At 35.3% G+C, this 21,071-nt stretch overlaps 3 protein-coding genes across 4 annotated transcripts; 1 reads left to right on the top strand and 2 right to left on the bottom strand.

Annotated features, from left to right (window-relative positions):
* Window positions 1–419: 419 nt before the first annotated feature.
* On the bottom strand, window positions 420–2,533 carry LOC104243608 (ATP synthase gamma chain, chloroplastic-like). Its single transcript, XM_009798823.2, has one exon. It carries the CDS (start codon window positions 2,271–2,273, stop codon window positions 1,140–1,142), a length of 1,134 nt encoding a protein of 377 aa, XP_009797125.1. The 5' UTR covers window positions 2,274–2,533; the 3' UTR covers window positions 420–1,139.
* A 2,190-nt stretch (window positions 2,534–4,723) lies between these two features.
* LOC138870558 (uncharacterized) lies at window positions 4,724–6,346 on the bottom strand. The gene is made up of 2 exons (XM_070148377.1): window positions 6,044–6,346; window positions 4,724–5,068 (listed from the first exon to the last, which is right to left on the bottom strand). Exons 1-2 carry the CDS (start codon window positions 6,344–6,346, stop codon window positions 4,724–4,726), a joined length of 648 nt encoding a protein of 215 aa, XP_070004478.1.
* A 2,203-nt stretch (window positions 6,347–8,549) lies between these two features.
* Window positions 8,550–15,160, top strand: LOC104243609 (AUGMIN subunit 4). Of its 2 annotated transcripts, XM_009798824.2 has the most exons (13): window positions 8,550–8,871; window positions 8,979–9,026; window positions 9,260–9,385; window positions 10,349–10,699; window positions 10,936–11,035; window positions 11,450–11,495; window positions 12,081–12,174; window positions 12,313–12,384; window positions 12,564–12,622; window positions 13,656–13,724; window positions 13,803–13,854; window positions 14,769–14,846; window positions 14,947–15,160. In XM_009798824.2, the coding sequence occupies exons 1-13, from the start codon at window positions 8,743–8,745 to the stop codon at window positions 15,022–15,024; spliced, it is 1,302 nt and encodes a 433-aa protein (XP_009797126.1). In that variant the 5' UTR covers window positions 8,550–8,742; the 3' UTR covers window positions 15,025–15,160. The 2 variants fall into 2 exon arrangements, with proteins under 2 accessions (XP_009797126.1, XP_070006145.1); XM_070150044.1 differs by lacking the exons at window positions 13,803–13,854; window positions 14,769–14,846; window positions 14,947–15,160 and adding an exon at window positions 13,894–14,090.
* Window positions 15,161–21,071: the final 5,911 nt, after the last annotated feature.

The raw sequence follows: 21,071 nt of genomic DNA, 5'->3' as shown, positions 1-21,071 counted from the left end.
TAAGGCAATGAATATAATTCCACAGCTAACAATAAAAGCTGCATTTTCTTAGTATCAATACCAAATATACTACTCCCAGAGACTCCAATGCTCATCTCTCTGACCATCATCTCTCTACAGACTACAATTATAAAGATCGCGAAGTCGCAAAGATAATCCTAAGTAGATTGTAGATGACTCAGAAACAGAAAACAGTTTGTTGCTTGCAAATGAACTGCGCAGTCAGCTGATTAACCTCGATATAAGTAGCAGTGCCCTAAAAAACTGATACTTCAAGTACAGAGGAGGAGCAAACAAGGACAGTGCAGATCCTATGCCAAAAAGGATTCATCTTCATGATAATTTCCTTTTCACTAACAAATATATAAGCATTAGCCGTAAGCAGACTCAGTTTGTAGAAATGCATAGAAAGAGATGAATAAATAAAGTTGCAGCATCTACTCTTCTTTAAGACAGCGTGGAAAGGTTTAAATCAAAAGGGAATGGGATCCGATAAGGCAACTGTTAAAAACATTGTTTTCTACATCACAGAAAGTGGGACTATCAATCTAAAGTGCTCCAGACTCAAAGCAATGAGATACAGTTCCACCAACAATAGCGTAAGCTGAATGTTCTTAATTCTAAATATCCCAATCCACCAAATCACGTGCGAAACTCTGACAGAGGACAAAGCCTTAGCAAACTATCTCCCCGACAAAACTTGAGCACCGAGTCCTTGCACAAAGAAATTTCTGCATCTTTTTCTACAGCCAGTAAAAGTTTACCCCTCTTGGGAACTCATATGCTAACTTCTGTGACCTTCATGTCTACACTTACAAGCTTGCCTAAACCACCCTAAGTAAACAGTAGAAAACTTGGAAAAGGGGAAAAAGAGAGAATTACTTGTTGCTAGTGAAGAATCTTGTTCCAGTCAATTGAGAAAGGAGTCATTCAGAGCGAAAACGGGAGTCAAAGAGTTTAATCATTCATGAAAGAAGAGATTCATCTCATTTATGGTTCAAGAGAATCCTTAGTGTGACACTTTTCATACCATCAGCCTCTAACGAGCTTGTTCTCTTCATAAAAGGAGTCGATGAAAATGAAATAAGGATATCCAAATTACGAAACAATGAGAAATCCAGATACCAGATTCAGTGCAGCTACGCAAGTGCATCTGCTCCAGCAACAATCTCCAATATCTCGCCAGTGATCTTCGCCTGCCTTTCCCGATTATAAGCAATCGAAAGGTTCCTCTTTAAGTCAACTGCATTATCCGTGGCATTACTCATTGCATTCATTCTTGCAGCAAGCTCACTTGCAAATGACTCTTGAAGTGCCCTCAAAATCTGGCTATTCAAATAGAGCGGCATCAATGCATCAAGAATCTGAGCAGGATCTTGCTCAAACTCTAAATTACACAAATAACTACCTCGTTTCACCCTCAAATGATCCCTCTCAACTATCAATTTCCCTTCCTTAGTAGTCAACCTAAAGAACTCATCTTCATCTACATCAACACTTTTCCCATTCACATCAAGAACCTCTCCTTTCGACGAAATTGGAAGCAAAGTATGTATTACTGGATCAGATTTAATCAATGAAACAAATTTAGTATACAAAAGCTCTACTTTATCAACTTCTTCACTAACAAACAATGAAAAAACATCATCAGCTATAACCTGAGCCTCTTTTGTTGTAGGAAAACTCTCTCCTTCAACAAACCTATCAACAAAAAACTTATCCCTCCTTCGACGAAAATAAGCATTACCCTTTTTACCAACACTAATCACACTACACTCGATACCAAGATTCTTCAATTCTTGAATACGGGTCTCTGCTTTTTTTAATATTCCATTATTAAAACCCCCACAAAGGCCTCTTTCACCAGTAATAACAACAAGTGCAACTTTCTTTACAGGCCTAATATTCATTAAGGGAATTTCAACATCATTTTCAAATTGAACCTGTTGGGTTATGTTGTACAACATATCAACGAGTGTTTCAGTAAAGGGTCTGCTACTAATGACTGCTTCTTGGGCTCTGCGAATCTTGGCTGCTGCCACTAGTTTCATTGCTTCTGTTACTTTCTGGGTGTTTTTAACAGTCTCGATTCTTTCTCGTAGTCCACGAATATTACCGCAGTGAATTGAGGGCAGTTTCAAGAATTGGTAAGGGGAATTTGTGTTTGTTAGGTTAGTATTGGGAATGGGGAATTTGATGAGTTGAGAAGTGAAAGAGAGTGAAGAAGAGTCAAAGATTGGATTTTTTGAGGAAATCCATATTGAAGGAGCCATTGGATTTGCTTATTGTATGCGAAAGGGTTTTAGATGGGAATAATGAAATAGCTGAGGTTTGTGGTTTTTGGGTTTTGAGGTTTTGCTTTTTTCTGTTTCTCAGAAAGGAGTTTTGTATAGGCTGAGCTGAGGTGGAAAGAATAGCGGACAATTGAGTGTCGTTGTTGGTTCCGAATAGGAGCTTTGCCGGCGTATTTTCCTCGGTTTGTACCTCTGTTGGCAATTTCACCCCGAGACTGCCAAAATGGTGGTGTTGTGCAAAAAATGGTGGGGTCGTTTGGTTTGAATACCGTTTATGCCGGGATAAATTATACTTGTATAAGATGTTTGGATTGTTTTATTTATTCACTGTTTGATATGTTGTATTAAATATAACAATTGCATAATTTGTAAGAAGAATGTATAAGTTATACCGGTGCTAATTACCTCATCCTTTATAAGATATAAATACGGTGTTAATTTTAATCATGGGATAACTTATACCTGGTTTGCTAACCAAACGAAGTATTAAGGTAGTATTAAATTTTTATACCAATAATATACCTTCTTATACCTCATACCAAACGACCCCTCAAAATTGATACCGACCGTAAGTTAGATACTTCAACTTAATTAGTGATCAGATTGACACGTTTTTAAAAAAAATAGACCTCTTTTTTATCTCACAACTGTATGGTCCCTCAATTTTTATGGACCTGGATGTGTAAGATATGGGTCCACAAATATGTGAGATAAAAAGAGGCCTCACACAACTAGAGTAATAAAATCACTCACTTTTTGGCGAGAATATGTCTCCTGGACACCTAACACTTGTGTGACATACACTCTCAGCTCATACGTCAAATGGACAAATAAAATAATTACACGTGTGATTTTAGAAAAAATAAAAAATTTACTTGTATATTGTAATGGTAGAATAGCCTAAATGGCACTTATACTTGAGCCACTTTATCATGTCGGTCCCCAAACTTTATAATTTGTCAATTGAACAATTACGCTCCTTCAAATCGTGTATAATAAACGCTTATGATACGAGGCTGATCCTATTTGTCATATTTGACTTTAGTGTGTGATTCGCACGTCTCTAAGGGGCGTGAAGGCACTTGAAAAAGCCCTAATGGTAATAATGTGGCCTATTTAATAGTCATCTTCTTCTTTCTACCTTATTCTTATTGTTGAACATTATAGAAGCTGATTTCTATTCAAATCTGATGTCTTCTTTTTCGTGTTAGCTTCAACAGTGAAAAATAAAATTTCTTTGCTGGGATTCTTCATTACACAACTCCATAAACAAACCAACAAAAAAGACAAATTTTTTAAAGTAAAAAAACTTCCAAAATTCTTTTTTCGTCCCCACAATACCGTATAATATTCAGAAATATCTAATGGACCACAAACAAGAACGAGACCCAACAAACTTCACAAAAAAATGCATAAATCTAAGATGAAATTCTGATTTGAAAAAAAAAACAAAAACTAAATAAAATAACTAAATATGCCATTACATGCATGATACTACATTAAAAAGAGTTTTTACTTCAAAATGTAACAAACAGAGCAAAAGCCCCATATATTGAGGAAAATTAAAGAGCAATTACGACCTAACCCAGTCTTCCCCTTAAAACTTAAAAAGTAAAAGCCCCATATATTAAGGTGAAATGAAGATCAATAACGACAAAAGATGAAGAACGGATGAAGAAACTTACTCCATAAACTTCGATAACAATTGCGATGATGAAAATTTCGGCAATGATGACGGAGAAGAGAGGAGAGACATAAGTGGTCCGATACTTTCTAAGCCCTAAACTAAGGAGGTAAGTGTAAAATGACGGGAAAATTTGGGTTTTGGGGAGGGAGGGTTTAATAATCATTTCCCGTTTTATTTTCCTATGTGACCATAATAAATGACCTGGAGCATACGTGGTTTAATTTTCTTGACGTGGCGTCCTACGTGTAGGAGATTGTATTACACGCACTGACAGCCTCATGTCATAAGCGTTTATTATATACGGTTTGAAGGATTGTAAGTGTTCAATTGGCAAATTGTTAAATTTGGAAACCGACATGACAAAGTGGCACAAATATAGATGTCATTTAAGTCATTCTGCCTGTTGTAATTTATCAAAAGAAAAAAGAAGTATAATATGTTAAAATTAAAAAAGAAAAGAATAGAACAACCCCTTCTTTAATCAGCTCCACCCTCCTCCCCCAACCAACCTACTGCCCGCCGATCATGTACGTACAAGTATTTGCTATATACATACTAGAACTATAACTAATTGATAACTGACTCTCCTATGTGTAAATCAACAAAATTAACTAAATAACCTCTTCTAGACATTTACTCCACACACATAGGAACCTTCTAGATACAACATTGGACGACTGAGAGCATGACACATAAGGGAATCTGCTACTTTCATCTGTCTAAGATGAGATTTTTTAACTGACTAACATTCAGCCTCATACAACATAGTCGGTTTAACCATCACTCTATAGAATTTGCTCTTAAGTCTTGGTAGTACATTCTTATCACACAAAATACTATATGCGAGCTCCCATTTCATCCATCCTGCTCCAATACGATGTGTAATATCCTCGTCAATCTCTCTATTACCTTGGATTGCAGACCCAAGATACTTGAAACTGTCTCTTATGGTGATGACTTGGCTATCAAGCTTCACGTTCACTTCTGCTTTATGAGTCCCTTCACTAAACTTGCACTCCAAGTACTCTATTTTGGTCCTACTCAACTTGAAACTTTTAGACCCACGGTCTATCTTTAAACCTCCAGCCTAGCGTTATTCTCACCTTGCGTTTCGTCAATTAGTACTATGTCATCTGCAAATAATATACCACATGGCACTTCCCCTTGAATGTGTCAACACTAGGGAAAATAGAAACAGGCCAAGAGTTGATCCCTGGTATAACCCCGTTGCACTAGAAAATATTTCGAGTCTCCTCCAAAAATCCTCGCCCGCGTCTTAGCACCATCATACATATCCTTAATCACCCTAGTGTACGCTACTGGAATACCGCTAACCTCCAAACATCTTCATAGAACCTCCCTCGGGACTTTATCGTAAGCTTTTTCCAGGTCAATAAATATCATATGCAAGTCCTTCACACTCTCCCTATACTGCTCCACTAATCTCTTCACAAGATGAATGACTTCTGTAGTCGATCGCCCCGATATAAATCCGAATTAATTCTCGAAAATAGACACACTTCTCCTCACCCTTCCCTCCACTACCCTTTCTCGAACTTTCACAGAGAGACTCAACAGCTTAATATCCCTACAATTGTTGTAATTTTAAATATCGCCCTTGTTCTTGTACAACAATATCATCAAAATCCACCTCTAGTCTTCGAGCATCTTCTTCGTCCTAAAAATAATATTAAATAACCCAGTAAGCCACTCAAATCTAGCCCGACTCGCGTCCTACTAAAATTTTGTCGGGATCTCGTTTGGCCCAGTCACCTTACCCCTGCTCATCTTTCGCAATGCCCCCTCAACCCCCGCAACCTTAATGCACCTAAAAAATCCAAAATCTCGCTTACTATCGGACTCCAACTCAGCAAGTATAATGTTTCTGTCCCCTTCTTCGTTCAAGAGTCTATGGAAGTATGTCTGTCGTATACGTCTAATACATGCCTCTTCCACCAATACTGCAATACATTGCCCTCCTCGTTTTTGATGCACTTCATTTGGTCCAGGTCACATGCCTTCCTCTCTCTTATCTTGGCTACCCTGCCATTGCCCCAAGTACCTCATACAAGCGTCTGAACGCTGCAGTCTTAATCGAACCGCTAATTTGCCTCTTTTTTGCCTTCTTATAACACTCACTATATGTCTTCTTCTCCTCCTCATCTACGCTCTCCACTAACTTCAAATATGCTGCTTTTTTTGCTTTCACTTTTCCCTGGACCTCCCCATTCCAGCACCAGTCCCCTTTGTGTCCACCGGGGTATCCCTTCGTGATCCCTAACACTTCTCTAGCAGCTTCCCTAATGCAGTTTGCTGTCGTGGTCCATATACTACTCGGGTCCTCACTACTCCTCCAACTCCCCATAGCCAGTAACTTTTTCCCCCAACTCCTAAACTTTATTTTTAGTCAAGGCTCCCCTCTTGATGTTAGATTGACTGTACACCACCCTCTTTTTCCTCTTTCTCTTGATCTCTAAGTCCATAACCAAGAGCCTATGTCGGATCGTTAAATACTCACTCGGGATAACTTAGAATACTATTATTTATTTTTTAAATACGTATATTTTGATTTTAAAAAAATTAAAAATCCACATTTATCATGCAAAATAAGCATGCGTTTATTTGTAGGTCGCGTTTGCAAATAATGTTGCTTCAATTTGTAAATTATGATTCGTTTATGAAACTGAGAATGAAACCTTTTGATATAAACAAAATAGTAAATTTAGCTTTCACAATTTTTTTTCTTCAAAAATTTAAAACCGTTCAAAATATAAATTTACTTCTATAAACATTTTTCTACAAACTTCTACAAATTTACGTCAGGTACAAATAATTTGTTTTTGCAATTCCAGCTTCAAATAAATACTTCAACATTCATTTGAAAAACTGACTTTCCTTTGAGACAACCGAGATTATTATTAGAAAAAAGGAATATAGCATTTTTGATTCCGTTGTTATTGATTAATTCTTACTAGTATTAGTACCCGCGCGATGCGCGAATACAAATTATGTCAAATTGTAATCTAAGTTGTTAGAATTATGTGCAAATAACCTTAAAATATAAACCTTTCATATAAAAATTATATAACATTAGATATTAATTTTGAAGCAAGATATGAAATTATTATTCAAATCTCATAGTAGACAACTTTTATTTTATTTGTAGCAACTTAATCCCTTGATTTTAGTACTTGTATTTCGTTTCAGTGTTAATATTAAAAAATACTAAATATGTCATGTTGTGATCTGTGTTGTTTGAGCACATTATATCATATCATTTTAAGAAAATTCTTATTATCACTTTGTTTTTGACTGAAAGTCAAATATGTCTTATTCATCACATCATTTTATGCAAATTCTTTTTTATTTTTGTTCTTTTCTTATAGTTATTGTATTATTTATTATTTAGTATTATTATACTGTCATATAATTTTTTATTAGCTTAATAATTTAATTACTATCTTGCTTATTATCTTTTTAATAGTCTTTAATAAATATAAATAATTTATTCTTGAAATTTGGTATATTTTTATGCTTGTATCCTCTTGTTCGGAATTTTTTAATCATTTAAATTTATCAGTAATATTTTTAAATATAATTTAATTATTTAATTTATTTATTTTTCAATTAATTTAAAGTATAAATCACACTACCTTTATTTTTTTTATACATCTCTTCCCTACTATATTTTAAATAGTTTTTATATTAATATTTTACCTATAGCCAAAATAATATCATATTTTATTTTAAATTGTAACTTTGAATTAGTCTAAAATATTAATACATAAGTTATTTGATTATTACGTTCCAAATATATTGAGTTCTCTTATAATTATTTTTGTATTAGATGCAGTTAAATTTTCTTTTCTTTTTAGCTTTAAGATACAAATTTAATTTTTAATTATCATTAGTACAATTACCTATATTAGAAATTAATTTATTTTTTTAAAATTTTAATTTAATCATAGAAAAATATTTCTTAGTTGTGTTGTATTGTATTATATCGTTTTATGAATACAGCGTTTGGATGGATTGTATTGTTAGCTATTGGTAAATAATATTTTGTTGTTTGGTTTGACTGTATCGTACTATACTATAACGGATAAGTTTACTAAAATACCCTTAATTGTTAAAATATTAAATTTATCAAGAATTACGCATAATTTTTTTTTTAAGAAAACCCCTTTCTACTAATTTATCACCAAATATGTCTTATAAATAGATTATGCAATTAAATGCATGCAAATTCTAACAAAATTAGCAATTTTACGTTGGAGTTGGAACCAACAGTTCGGAAAAAAAAGGGATGAAGACAAAGTAGGTTATAGGTAGTAGATTTGGGGTTAAAATAAAAAAGGATAAAAAAGAATTATGAAGTAACAAGTTAGGATATAATTGGAAAGAAAAATAGGAAATAATCCTACCACATTAAATCGGTTATTTAAAAAAATGTGACTTTTTATTGTTCCAAAATAATAAATTTAACAATACAATACAACCAATTTTAATGAAACAATACAATACAATACAACGAGTAACAAACTTACAAACAAGCTGTAAAATTTGTTATGATTCAGAAGCAAAGGGATCCGAAATGCACATTGATTCGAGGGATTTAAAAGTGCAAACTTTCTAAAGGGGAAACTGCAAGTACAAGGATAAGAGTGACGCCAAAAGGGAACTAAGTACTTTGAATTTGAATTGCCGGAGAAGCGACACAAGGGAGAAAAAGAGTCATCTTTGGATTATAGTAGACCGGAAATGGTAAGAGGGGTGGGTTCGCAAAACCTGCCGGCGGACGTCACACAGCTGATCGATCAGTTGGAGCGCCACTGCTTAGCCCCTGATGGATCTCTCGTCTCCAAATCCGCTTACTTCGATCGCCAACTCGTATTTTTCTTCTCTCTCTCTATAATGCTACCTTAAACCCCATTTGATTATTTGATGAAAAATTAAAATGCTCTAGTTTTATGAGATGTTTTTGTTTGAAAATGCAGGCGAGAGAAGAAATGTCAAAGGAGAGACAGCGCTATTTGGAATCCTTAGTAGGGCTTCTATTTTGGAAATTGACATTTGTTTTTTTGAATTGAATTTAAGTTATACACTATCAGAGCAAAATTTTTTTTACACTACCAGTCATGTTATACAGATGACCAGATAGTGTAAATATTCCTTACAGTGATGGTGCATCTAACTTAAACTCGAATTGAATTAATATATATCCTGATTTGTCTAGTCTAATTGTTGCATATACCCTTTGTTTGGATAAACCTTGTAGGCAGTATATATTGAGGCGACCGCGATGGTAGAAGATTACCAGCAAGCCATTTCTGTGGCCAATCTTGGTGGTATTCGAGATGTGCAGGGTTTATACTCTCAATTGGGCTTGAAAAACCCTCCTCAGGTTCCACTTTTCTACTTATTTGGCCTTTACTTATTGTGTCTCAGTTCATATGGCTTTATGGATGCATTTTTACATGCTTAATTATCAACTATGTGTAAACAGATCCTTTAGTTCTCTTACGTGATGGTGTGACTTGGGTATAAGTATTTCATGCGGACTCTTTAAAAAAGGGTAGCCTGGTGCATTAAGCTCCCGCTATGTTTGGGGTTTGGACAAGGACCGACGACATTGGGGCTTATGTACACAACATTATTTTGCATTTATGCAAGAGGCTATCACCACAACTTGCGCCAATGCCCCCCTTTATGCAGACTCTTAAAATACACAAAAATTCACCAAAAGCTTGCACGTACACTTACTCGATACTTACTCACACCCATATCGAGTATGTACCTGTAAACAAATCCAAAATTGATTACCAATAGATGAGAATGCTCAGGGTCAGGTGCCGATGAGCACATTAATTATCCATGTGGCTTCGAGCCCTCACAGCGCAGGCACAAAGACGAAATTATCAGGGGCACGCTCTACCATTGAGCTAATAACCCCTTTTTTTCCGATTCATTTTTTTCCTTACGACACAATACTCAAATCTTGATTCACTCAAATCTAGATTCTTGTAATTATGATTCAATCATTCAAGTGAAGAAAAGTAAGCCTATTTATTTGGGGCCGTCACGCTTTGAACATCGCCACAGGGATCGTTGAGGCCTCATGAAGACGGTTCTACTTCACTGGGAAGACGCGGTACTCATTAGCTAGTTTCTGTTTACCAACGATCCCGGATTCCCCCGCCTTTCTGCCATAGTCTATACTTGTCCCAAAATGATAAATTTCAGGTGCTATGCTTTGTGCATTTTGAGGACCTGGTTATAGCCTTTTTCTGCCAATTTCTTCTTTGAAATCATTTTAATTGAATCAATTTAAATTCTCTGGGTGATTTTGACTCTAGAATGACTTCAGGTTTATGAGGCTCTTGAGCATAGGATGGTTGTTGCTGAAGCAGCTCAGAGATTGAGGCTTCCACTTATCTCCAAAGACGGTGAGATTCACGAGGATGAAATTGAAAAATGGAGTGTACTGTCGAGATGTTCTAGTGATAGCACAAGCACCAGCATCACATTAAGCTCGAGCTCAAACTCAACTTATCAAACCAATGCATCTGTAATTGGAGCTGTTCCTGCAGCAAGCAGTGCTTCCACTACCGGTACAACTGATGCAACAGAACCAGATGTTGGTGGTGTTCCCAATCGATTCCTTGGAGTTACGCCTGCATATTTATGGCAAACTCAACTACATCAGATGTCATCAGTGGTACAAAACCTATATGATTGACTTAGAAAACCTTGTGGTCTTATGGGGAATTTTTTCTCTTCTTTATTAATGCTTCAATGAAGTGTTGCAGTAATCTTCATGGCTCTCTTACTTTATATGCTTATATGTTGATTGCTTGTTATACGTGAATTATCTATAAATGGAATTACTATTCGTCAGGTTATTTAAGTGTTAGTTCTACACATCCATAGATGCTTATACATCTGTCGCTATAGGATGTGGCAGAATACCAGAGATTGCTTTCACGTGAGATTGGAAGCCGGTTGGATGCTAAATGTGATAAGTTATCTAATGCAGTTGCTATTGATGACATTGGTACGTTTAAGTTACTTATTTCTCTTCCTTCGTCTTCTCTTGGTCCTTCGCCTTTCTTTGTGTTGGTCGGCGGGTTTTTGTCTGTTTTTCTTTTAAATAAATCAGCATTGATACGTAGGACCTGGTCATCTACTTCAGTTTTATGATTAGCCTCTATGGGCGGATCATTATGTTAGTGGCTATAATATATATTGTCAATTGCATTGCCCGAAATCTATCACTGTAATGTTTCAAATTGTGGTGCAAAAGGAAATATTGACTGATGATATGCTTAAGTTCTGGATTTACTCATGTCAGTGTATTCTCCGGTGATTGGTTGAGTAGTTCTATTGCTATCTAAATAACAAAGAACTCTTAGAATTTGTTATCATATCAAGATGTATGTTAAGAACATAACCTACCTTGGTTCTACAGATATATCTGCTGGCAATCAAAGTTCAGCTGCCCGGCTTCCAGAAAGGTCTCTCTCTCTCTCTACTAATCTTTTTATATTTTATGATTTATATAATCATTTATAGAACAGGTTGTGCATCTTTTTTGTAGTTTGTTAAGTTGAATGAAGTATTCTTTTTGATGCTAATCTGTCATTATCATGTCTCTATTAGCATTGTATTTCCATGGAAGGATAGAATCTATTTTGGATATACATTAAAATTAATATCATTTGGCAGAAAGATAATTTACATTCTGAATAATGGATTGGCTTGTCATATTGTACATTATTCAATAATCTTGTATTACAATTCACCCCCAAGGGGAAGACCTAGTGTCGAAGAGTTGGATTAATAGCTATAGGAGCCAAAGTTTGAATCGAGCAGAGAAGGCTCTAGGTGAACTACTCTTCCCATCTGTCTAAGTGTTGGTGGGTAGAGTTAACATGTAACTATGCTGGGAGGTAATAGGTATCCGGTGGATTCGTTGGCGTAGGCACAAGTTGGCCTGGACGCCATGTTATAAAAAGTGATATTTAAAATAATGATCATAATACTATTCTTGATTGCTTTTTAGATTTAGGTGTGGGAGCTTCTAATCTATGATATAACAGGGTAAAGTTGATCATTGAGGAGATTGAAAGAGAAGAAACAGCATGGCGTGAGGATTTATATTCATCTAACAGAAAATTTGCAGAATACTATAATGTAAGAATGCCGTTATGCATCATTGATGCCTACCTATTTCGTCTTGTCAGCCTTTTCATTCTATGTTGCACTTCCACAGATCCTAAAGGCTAATGTTACTTGAGAAAATATTTGACTTTATATGTTTGCCTATCTAAGGTTTTGGAGCAGATCCTTGGTGTGCTCATTAAGCTTGTCAAAGATATAAAGTTGGACCATCAACATAAATATGTAAGTTAACCATTCTGCTCTTGTTTCTTTTGTTCATATTAACCATCCTCTGATTCTTCCAAAGGATTATGGTGCCTGACACATAATAGTTTTGGATATGATGTGGGCACTGGTGATGGTCTTTTGCTCTTTAGAATAGATGTTTATTCTGATTATAATTTGTAATGATCCATTAATAGGATGAACTGCAAAAGACGTGGCTGTGCAAAAGATGTGAGACAATGAGGGCAAAATTAAGGTATGATTTACCTTATTCTTGTTTCTGGTTCGTTATTCTATCTATTGACTTATTTTTGTGGCTTGGGGAGGAATTGGAGATTCGAATTACTTCTTCTTCTATTCATTCGTGCATCATATGGCTACTGATTTTAAGAAGGGTTCTCTTTCTTATCTAGGATTAATTGTGTGGGGTTGGGATTGGGTGAAAAGCTCAGTTCAATTATTGCTTCCTCTATCTTAGAATGATGACCCAATGTCAATTGCCTAATGCCTGGTATGAAGGTAGTGATCTGGCACTTCAGTGGTTGAAGTCCTGGTTGCAGTTTATTTATTTATTTATTATTTCTTTATCTTTTCAGGGAGTACATTGTTTATCATTCACGTAACTCCAAGTCAGTGATAGCTACTCTTTAGGTGAAATGATCCATTCAAACTAGTATGTCTTATTGGTTTTCTCTTTTACCTCCAAAACGATTAGATTTCTTGAGAAATCTCAAAATTGTAATGTATTACTTCCGATGAGTCTTTTATTCTTTTCAATTTGAAAATCTCAGAAACTTGTTTAGCATAATAGTGTTGTCATCAACTTCAATAGATCTTCTTACATCGTGTTATTCTCATACTAAAGAGCAAAGACTTATGCCTTTGAAATACTAATATTATGGTTGTCAAGTTTAATGGCTTCTCAGATTCTCTATTGTTCACCAGAGTTTCTGGAACATATTCTCCTACTTCAGACTTATGCTTCCTGATGAGAGTTTCTGGAACATATTCTCCTACTTCAGACTTATGCCTCCTGATGGTTGAATTTTCTGGAGAGATTCACTTAGTAATGTTTTAAGTTCTATGAGCTTAGTTTTCCTTTTCGAACGTGAAAACCCCAGAAATTAACTAGCATAATACTGTTGTAATTAAGTTTAAAACTAGCATTTTACATCCTGTTACTCTTTTGTAAAAGCACACAATGTCTTGCTTTGATATATATGCCTTTGAAATTCTAGTGCTATCGTCATCAAGTTCAACAGCTTCTAATACTTCCTATTGTTCAACAGAGTTCTGGAACATATTCTCCTACTTGAGACGTATACCCCGGAAACTATCCCTGCACTTCACAAAATAAGGTAAAGAAATATGACTTTAGAAATCTTTATTAGATTTTCGATACCGAAGAAAGTATACTCAGTTTAACATCATCCCAGGAAGTATTTGATTGAAGCAACAGAAGAAGCATCACTTGCATATGAGAAAGCGGTATACTTTCTTATACTATTTTAATATTTTTCTTTTCAGTTGGGTGGATCATCTTCAAATTTACTACATTTCCATGATTTGCTTACGCTTGTTCCCTGGACTACCCCCTCATCCAGAAAATCATGGAAATTTGAACATTCAAAGATTGTAGCACTACTGTTATCCGGTAGGGCCAGCCAATACTAAAATGCAATTGGAAGATGGTTGTGTCATGTTTTTCATCTTTCCAAAAAATGCCTCAATTAAGATTGTTCATGGGCAGTGCTCATTTCATTTTCCATGTAAATTATGTCATCGGTGGTGAAGGAGCATGAGGATAAAAAAAGTGATTGCTTAGGAAATTGAAGACAATTAAATTGGACTTCACTGTATGAGGAGCTCTTTCCTGTATATTTTCGCTTGTCTTTTGTTTGTCCTCACTATTTCTTTTGACAAAAGTAGCTGAATACTTGAGCAGATGCCATCACTATATGTCTCTATTTGGGAGGTTTGGTGTTCAATGAAGAATTACACTTTTGGCTTGAAAGTAGTTTTCACTTATATTGCTTGGATCCTCCAAATGGGCATCCGTGTTTGGATCCTTTAAAAACGCATAGCTTTTGGATAATACGACACGTATCCATCGGCAATTTTGGAGGATCCGAGCAACATAGCTCTCACTAATCCATTAATCTGATATTTGGGTTGTTCTGGGGCATGGCTTTTTCTCCTAAACATCTATTTATCTAGTTCTCTTCTTTTAGGAAATATTTTACTCTGTTTACTGTATGCTAAACTGTAGGTTAAAAAAATAAAAAGAGTTCATCTACGACAGGAAGCTAAAATATGCTGACTCCTAAGATGGTAGAATATCTAGCTCTGATTCGTGCTTGGCACCACAAGACTGATATGTATTTATCTGTGAAATATGTTAGGCTGCCCGCCTTCGTGAGTATCAAGGGGTTGATCCTCATTTTGACGAAATTGCTAGGCAGTACCATGACATTGTAAAGGTGAAAAAGAAAAGTTCCTGCGAGTTTTCTGAATTATTATAGTACTTCTTTACTTTTGTTTTCTGGAGATAAAAGCTAATTTCCGCTCATATCCATGCAGAAATTGGAGAGCATGCAGTGGACCATCAACCAAGTTGAAATGGACTTAAATCCTTTGCCCGCTCACCCCGGTGCCTAAGGCATCTCTCTTTCTTAGTACAAAGTTCATGAAATATTTCTAGTGTATTTTTGTAGGAGCATATAAAATTGCTGATTCTCATATTTGCATTTATTAACTCTTGATTATCGACATATATGATGTTCAATATTTTCCATTTGCTGGCCCGTGAAAATACTCGTCTATCTGCCACTGCAAAGAACCTAATTAGGAAGAGGTTTTCGTCATTGCAATCTTTTGAGCGGATTTTCGATAGTTTTCTGGGTGTTTAGTTCCATCCCTAAAGTGTGAACTTGCAAAAGGTGTACACTTTACACGTTGCTGAAGGAGCAAGTAGAGCAGCAGGCCATACTGGTACGAGCACCAAAATAAAGAGTTTATTTGATATGAAGTTAATATTCTTCCTTTATTTTACTAAATTTACTTCATATAGTTTCCATTTTGATAGTTAAAATAATTGTATTTGAAGTCTATCTTTATTAATCCTTGGAAAGAGTTAACCATTCAAAGTTTATTTATGGATCGATAATTTGTCAAAGTACTAACATAGTTTAAACATTTCATCTACAGGTCAAATAGCACTTAAAAGCATTTAATAAACAAAACACGGATAAGTTTCCATACTCCCACAAATATAGATTCACATTTAGAAATAAAAATCAAATGAGAAACTTTTATAATCATACAAATGTTATGTCATATTTAATATTACAAGTTTCAAAAGTCTTATAGCTATACTAATGTTTGCTGTTTAAGACTAAAAGTTCGAAAAGTTTTTCACTTAACTTTGTGTGAATCAAATTAATTCATATAAATTGAAATGGAGAGAGTATATATTAGTTCCACCCCTGAAGTATGAACTTAGTACAGGAGTATACATTTTGCTCAGTCTTGAACTATGAATCCCAACCAGCGGCATTTGAATTAAGAAATGAGTTTGAATTTTTTTTTTACGGAAAAGGGTTCAAAATATCCCTAAACTATTGGAAAAAGTTTAAAAATACCCTTCATTCACCTACTGGGCTAAAAATACCCCTCCATTTACCTTTTTGCTTCACTTATGCCCTTTGACCGTTAGGTCAATGCTGAATTAAATATAATTACTTAAAAAAATATTTTGCAAAATATTTTTGTTTTTTAAAACTAATGCACCAGTAGTCCACTAATTTAGTAAAGTCTTCTTCTTCTTTTTTTCAGTTTTTACAAAAAATAATTCAGTTTTTACAAAAAAAATATATATTTTTTTCAGTTTTTTAAAGCATTTTTTGTAAAAACTGGAAAAAAATTGTAAAAACAGAAAAAAATTGTTTTAACAAAAATATTTTCGTTTTTTTAAAAACTGAAAAAAATATTTTCAACAAAATATTTTCGTTTTTTAAAAAATATTATTTTTTTCATATTCAGTTTTTTAAAAAAAATATATATTTTGTTAAAAATGAAAATATTTTTTTCAGTTTTTACAAATTTGTTTTTCCAGTTTTTACAAAAAAAAAATGCTTTAAAAAACTGAAAAAAATATGTTTCAAAAAACGAATATATTTTGTTGAAAATATTTTTTCAGTTTTTAAAAAGCGAAAATATTTTATTAAAAACAATTTTTTTTCAGTTTTTACCAAAAAAAAAGCTTTAAAAAAAGTGAAAAAAATGATTTTTTTTTGTAAAAACTGAATGTTTTTCGTAAAAACTGAAAAAAAAGAAGGAGAAGACTTTACTAAATTAGTGGACTATTGGTGCATTAGTTTAAAAAAATAAAATATTTTGCAATTTTTTTTAAGTAATTATTTTTAATTCAGCATTGACCTAACGGTCAAAGGGCATAAGTGAACCAAAAAGGTATATGAAGGGATATTTTTAGCCTAATAGGTGGATGAAGGGTATTTTTAAACCTTTTCCAATAGTTTAGGGGCATTTTGAACCCTTTTCCGTTTTTTTTTAAAAACACAACTAAAATTTACGCTAATTTGATAAGAGTTTCAGCTTTGTTTCACTGCGGTTGCCGATTTGACATGAAGATACTATTCTTTCTGTGTAAGCCATTGTCTTCATGTTGAAAGTTATAAAATTTCTCTACCTTATCTACAAATAAAAGATACTCTATAGTATTTGTATTTGATGTCATCTTTTAATTAACAATCGAAGACTTGTCGAAGTTGAATTATGAAATGACATACTAATACAAAAAGAATGATATTCAGAGGCGGGGGTTCCCTTTCACTGAAATATAGTATGGAATTATGAGTTGATATAATTTTAAATAGGAATATTCAAAGCAGCAGCTTCGAATGGAAGGAGGGGAAAACCATAACAGCCTCAAGCAAAGTTGAGTTGTTGACTATTGTCACGATCCGGATTTCTCACCCTCGAGAGTCGTGATGGTGTCTACTAAGGTGAGCTAGGCAAGCCAATCTTTTAGACTAATTACTTCATTATCCATTTATTTCTTTTTAACAAACATAAAGCGATAACGTATAAACAGCGGAAATTTTAAATTAAGCGGAAGGAAATAATAAAATATCTGAAATCTGTATCTATTACAACTGCTTAAGCCTTACTCACCCAAAACCTGGTGTCACAGTACCACAGACGGTCTAAGACTGCTAAATACAAGGGCTGAGAATAAAAGACACACTGTTTCTGAAGCAAAAAGATGAAATAAGAAATAAAGATAGAGGAGACGCCAGGGGCCCGCAGACTCCTGCAGGTCTACCTTGGATCTCCGCGTGGACTGAAGGTAGCCTCCAAACTACGGCCCAAGAGCTGCTCCGGGATCTGCACATAGTGCAAAGTGTAGTATTAGCACAACCGACCCCATGTGCTGATAAGTGTCTAGCCTAACCTCGGCGAAGTATTGACGAGACTAGGACCAGACTACCAAATAAACCTGTGCAATTCAAATATATACAACGGAAAAGAAGTACAAAAATAAACAGTCAAATGGGGGAGGGGGGGAGCATGACGCGGGGGAGATATCAATTTTGAATAGAAAATACAACAAGTAAATGAAAGAAGTAATATATCTCAGATATCAACAAAGATTCATAAATTCAATAAATGCACGGCATCATCCTTCGTGCTTTTACTCTCGTCCTCACCAAAGCAATCAAGTAATGAAAATGTGCACGACATCAGCCTTCGTGCTTTTACTCTCTTTCCTCACCATATAATCAATATAATCGGCACAGAATGGTACATCGTGCAGCACGGTATCACCCTTCGTGCTTTACACTCTTTCCTCACAAATCATACACGGCATCACCCTTCGTGCTTTACACTCTTTCCTCACAAAAACAATGCACGACATCACCCTTCGTGCTTTAACTCTCTTCCTCACCCAAACAACAATCACAAACAATAGGGCAAGGAAAATAAATGAAATTGCGATAATAATCCCGGCAAGGAAACAATAATTCAACAAGTCCCTGCAAGGGACAACATCAAAACAACAACTAAATCCTGGCAAGAGAGATAACAAATAAAGTAGCAATAGCCCGGCACGGAGGCAACATAATGATCTCTTCTCTTTCTCACTCTTACTTCGCAATTCATTTCACAACTCGAACCAATGCTCTAAAGGTTCAATTATCACTTATACCTTCACAATTCGTTATACAACTTGAGCCAACGCTCCTCAATATTCATAAGTCACAATTCCTTCCACAAACTTTACACAACACATAGAGACCATCACCAAGGTATGAAAGATACAACGAAGTCATGATAATCACAATATAAGACTCACGGGCATGCTAGACACCAACATATAGATACTCGTCACCATGCCTATACGTCGTACTCAACAATTACCACATAGCAAATAGGACTCGACTCCTAATCCCTCAAGCTAAGGTTAGACTAAATACTTACCTCGATGCCACGAACACGATTCACGTTTCAATTATAGCTTTACCCCTTGATTCCACCACCAATTCGCTCATATCTAGTTACAAGTTACTTAATTACATCAATAAATGAATCAATTCGAATGCATGAAAATGAGTCTTCCAAAGTTTTACCCAAAAAGTCAAAAATTGCCCCGGGCCCACATGGTCAAAACCTGAGGTTCGAACCAAAAACCGATTACCCATTCCCCCGCGAACCCAAATATTTAATTTGTTTTGAAATCGGACCTCAAATCAAGGTCCAAATCCGCAATTTTTGAAAGACCTAGGTTCTACCCAAAACACCCAATTTTCCCCATGAAAATCATTGATTTTGAGTTGAAATCATGTTAGAAGATGTTAAGGATTGAAGAAAACTAGTTAAAAATGACTTACAATTGATTTGGAGAGAAGAAGCCTTTGAAAAATCGCCCTAGAGTGTTTATGTTTTGAGAAGATATGAAAATGGGTTAAAAATTCGTCTAAGTATAAAAGTTGCAGGTTACAGATGTAGGAAATGCGAACCCCGACCTCTGCTAGGTTGGGAATTGCGAAAGAAGTGTCGCATTTGCGAAGTCGCATTTGCGACTGAGGTTTCGCTTTGCGACTAAGGAGGATCCAGGCAGGTGTCGCATTTGCGACAAACACTTCGTATTTGCGAAGAAGGCTGCCCAGACCACCTCTCGTATTTGCGATACACATCTCGCATTTGCGAGACAGGCTTCGCAAATGTAAAGCCTGCAGGTCTGAAACATTGGTCATTTCCTAAGTTGAAATTTTCACTCCATGGCCTATCCAAAACTCAGCCCTCGGGGCTCCAAACCAAACATGCACACCAACCTAAAAACATCATACGAACTCGCTCGTGCATTCAAATCACTAAAATAACATCAACAACTATGAATTTAGCTCAAAATCATGAAATTTTCTTAAGAACTTCAAACTTTCAAATTTTCTCAAAAATGATACGATTCACGTCATTTCAAGTTCGTTCCTTACCAAACTTCACAAACTCATCTTAAATCACATATAAGACCTGTACCGGGCATCGGAACCAAAATACGGGCCCGGTACTATCAAATTTTAATCAGAATTTATTTTCAAATCTCATAAATAATTTCAAAAAACAATTTTTTTAAAAAAATTCATTTCTCGAGCTTGGGACCTCGGAATTCGATTCCGGGCATACGCCCAAGTCCCATATTTTTTTCCGGACCCTTCGGTCAAATCACGGGTCTGGGCCTGTTTACCCAAAATGTTGATCGAAGTCAACTTAATTCATTTTACAGTCAAAATTCATCATTTTTCACAGATTTTCACATAATAGCTTTCCGGCTACGCGCTCGGACTGCGCATGCAAATCGAGGTGATGCTAAAATGGGGTTTTAAGGCCTCGGAATGCAGAATTTTATTTTAAAACCAGTGATGACCTTTTGGGTCATCACAACTATATATCTGCTCATATTATTTATTCCAAAAAGAAAAGGAGAAATGTTTTTGGTGGAGAAGCAAGTAATTAAGCTATGAAAATCACCGCGTAGATGATCATGCCCAACTATGCCTTATAAAAAGGACTAAGCGGTCGTTGCAAATAGAATATGGTTTACAAGTCAGGAGTCGGATCCCACAGAGAACTAAGGCTTAGCTACAGTTGTTCAATATCGCTAAGAAATACAAGTCCAAACAATTTCCTAATTATAAAGATTATAATGTTTATTTTTATCTAATTAACTAACAAATACTAGAAATCAGTAAAACTCTCAATTAACAAGGATAAGGATTGGAGACAAGATTAAGGAGGTCTAGAGTTATGATTTCCCCTATTGTCGGAATCCTTTCCGCTACGTTTCCTATAAATTTGCCTAAGTTTTCTCTACCGATCATGAGCGCTCTGAGTGTTGTAATTTTCTCCCGAGTAACTAGCACAATTTACATATTCTCCCAAATTTGCCTAAGTTTTCTCTACCGATCATGAGCTCTCCGAGTGTTGTAATTCTCTCCCGAGTAACTACCACAATTTACTAGAAAAATTCTCCCGAATTACGCTAGCTGGCATTAAGTACGGCTTACTCCGGTCGCACCAAGGTTTTGTTATCCCTAATCCCACCTTTAAACCCTTCGTATTGATCCCTCATATACGTTAGGAGTGATGTCATTCAACAACTACCTAAATATGCACTCTCTCCCGAG

The sequence above is a fragment of the Nicotiana sylvestris genome, chromosome 6, assembly GCF_000393655.2.
Source record: "Nicotiana sylvestris chromosome 6, ASM39365v2, whole genome shotgun sequence".
NCBI lineage: Eukaryota > Viridiplantae > Streptophyta > Magnoliopsida > Solanales > Solanaceae > Nicotiana > Nicotiana sylvestris.
The sequence above is the reverse complement of the archived record's forward strand: the minus strand, read 5'-3'. Positions and strand labels throughout refer to the sequence as shown.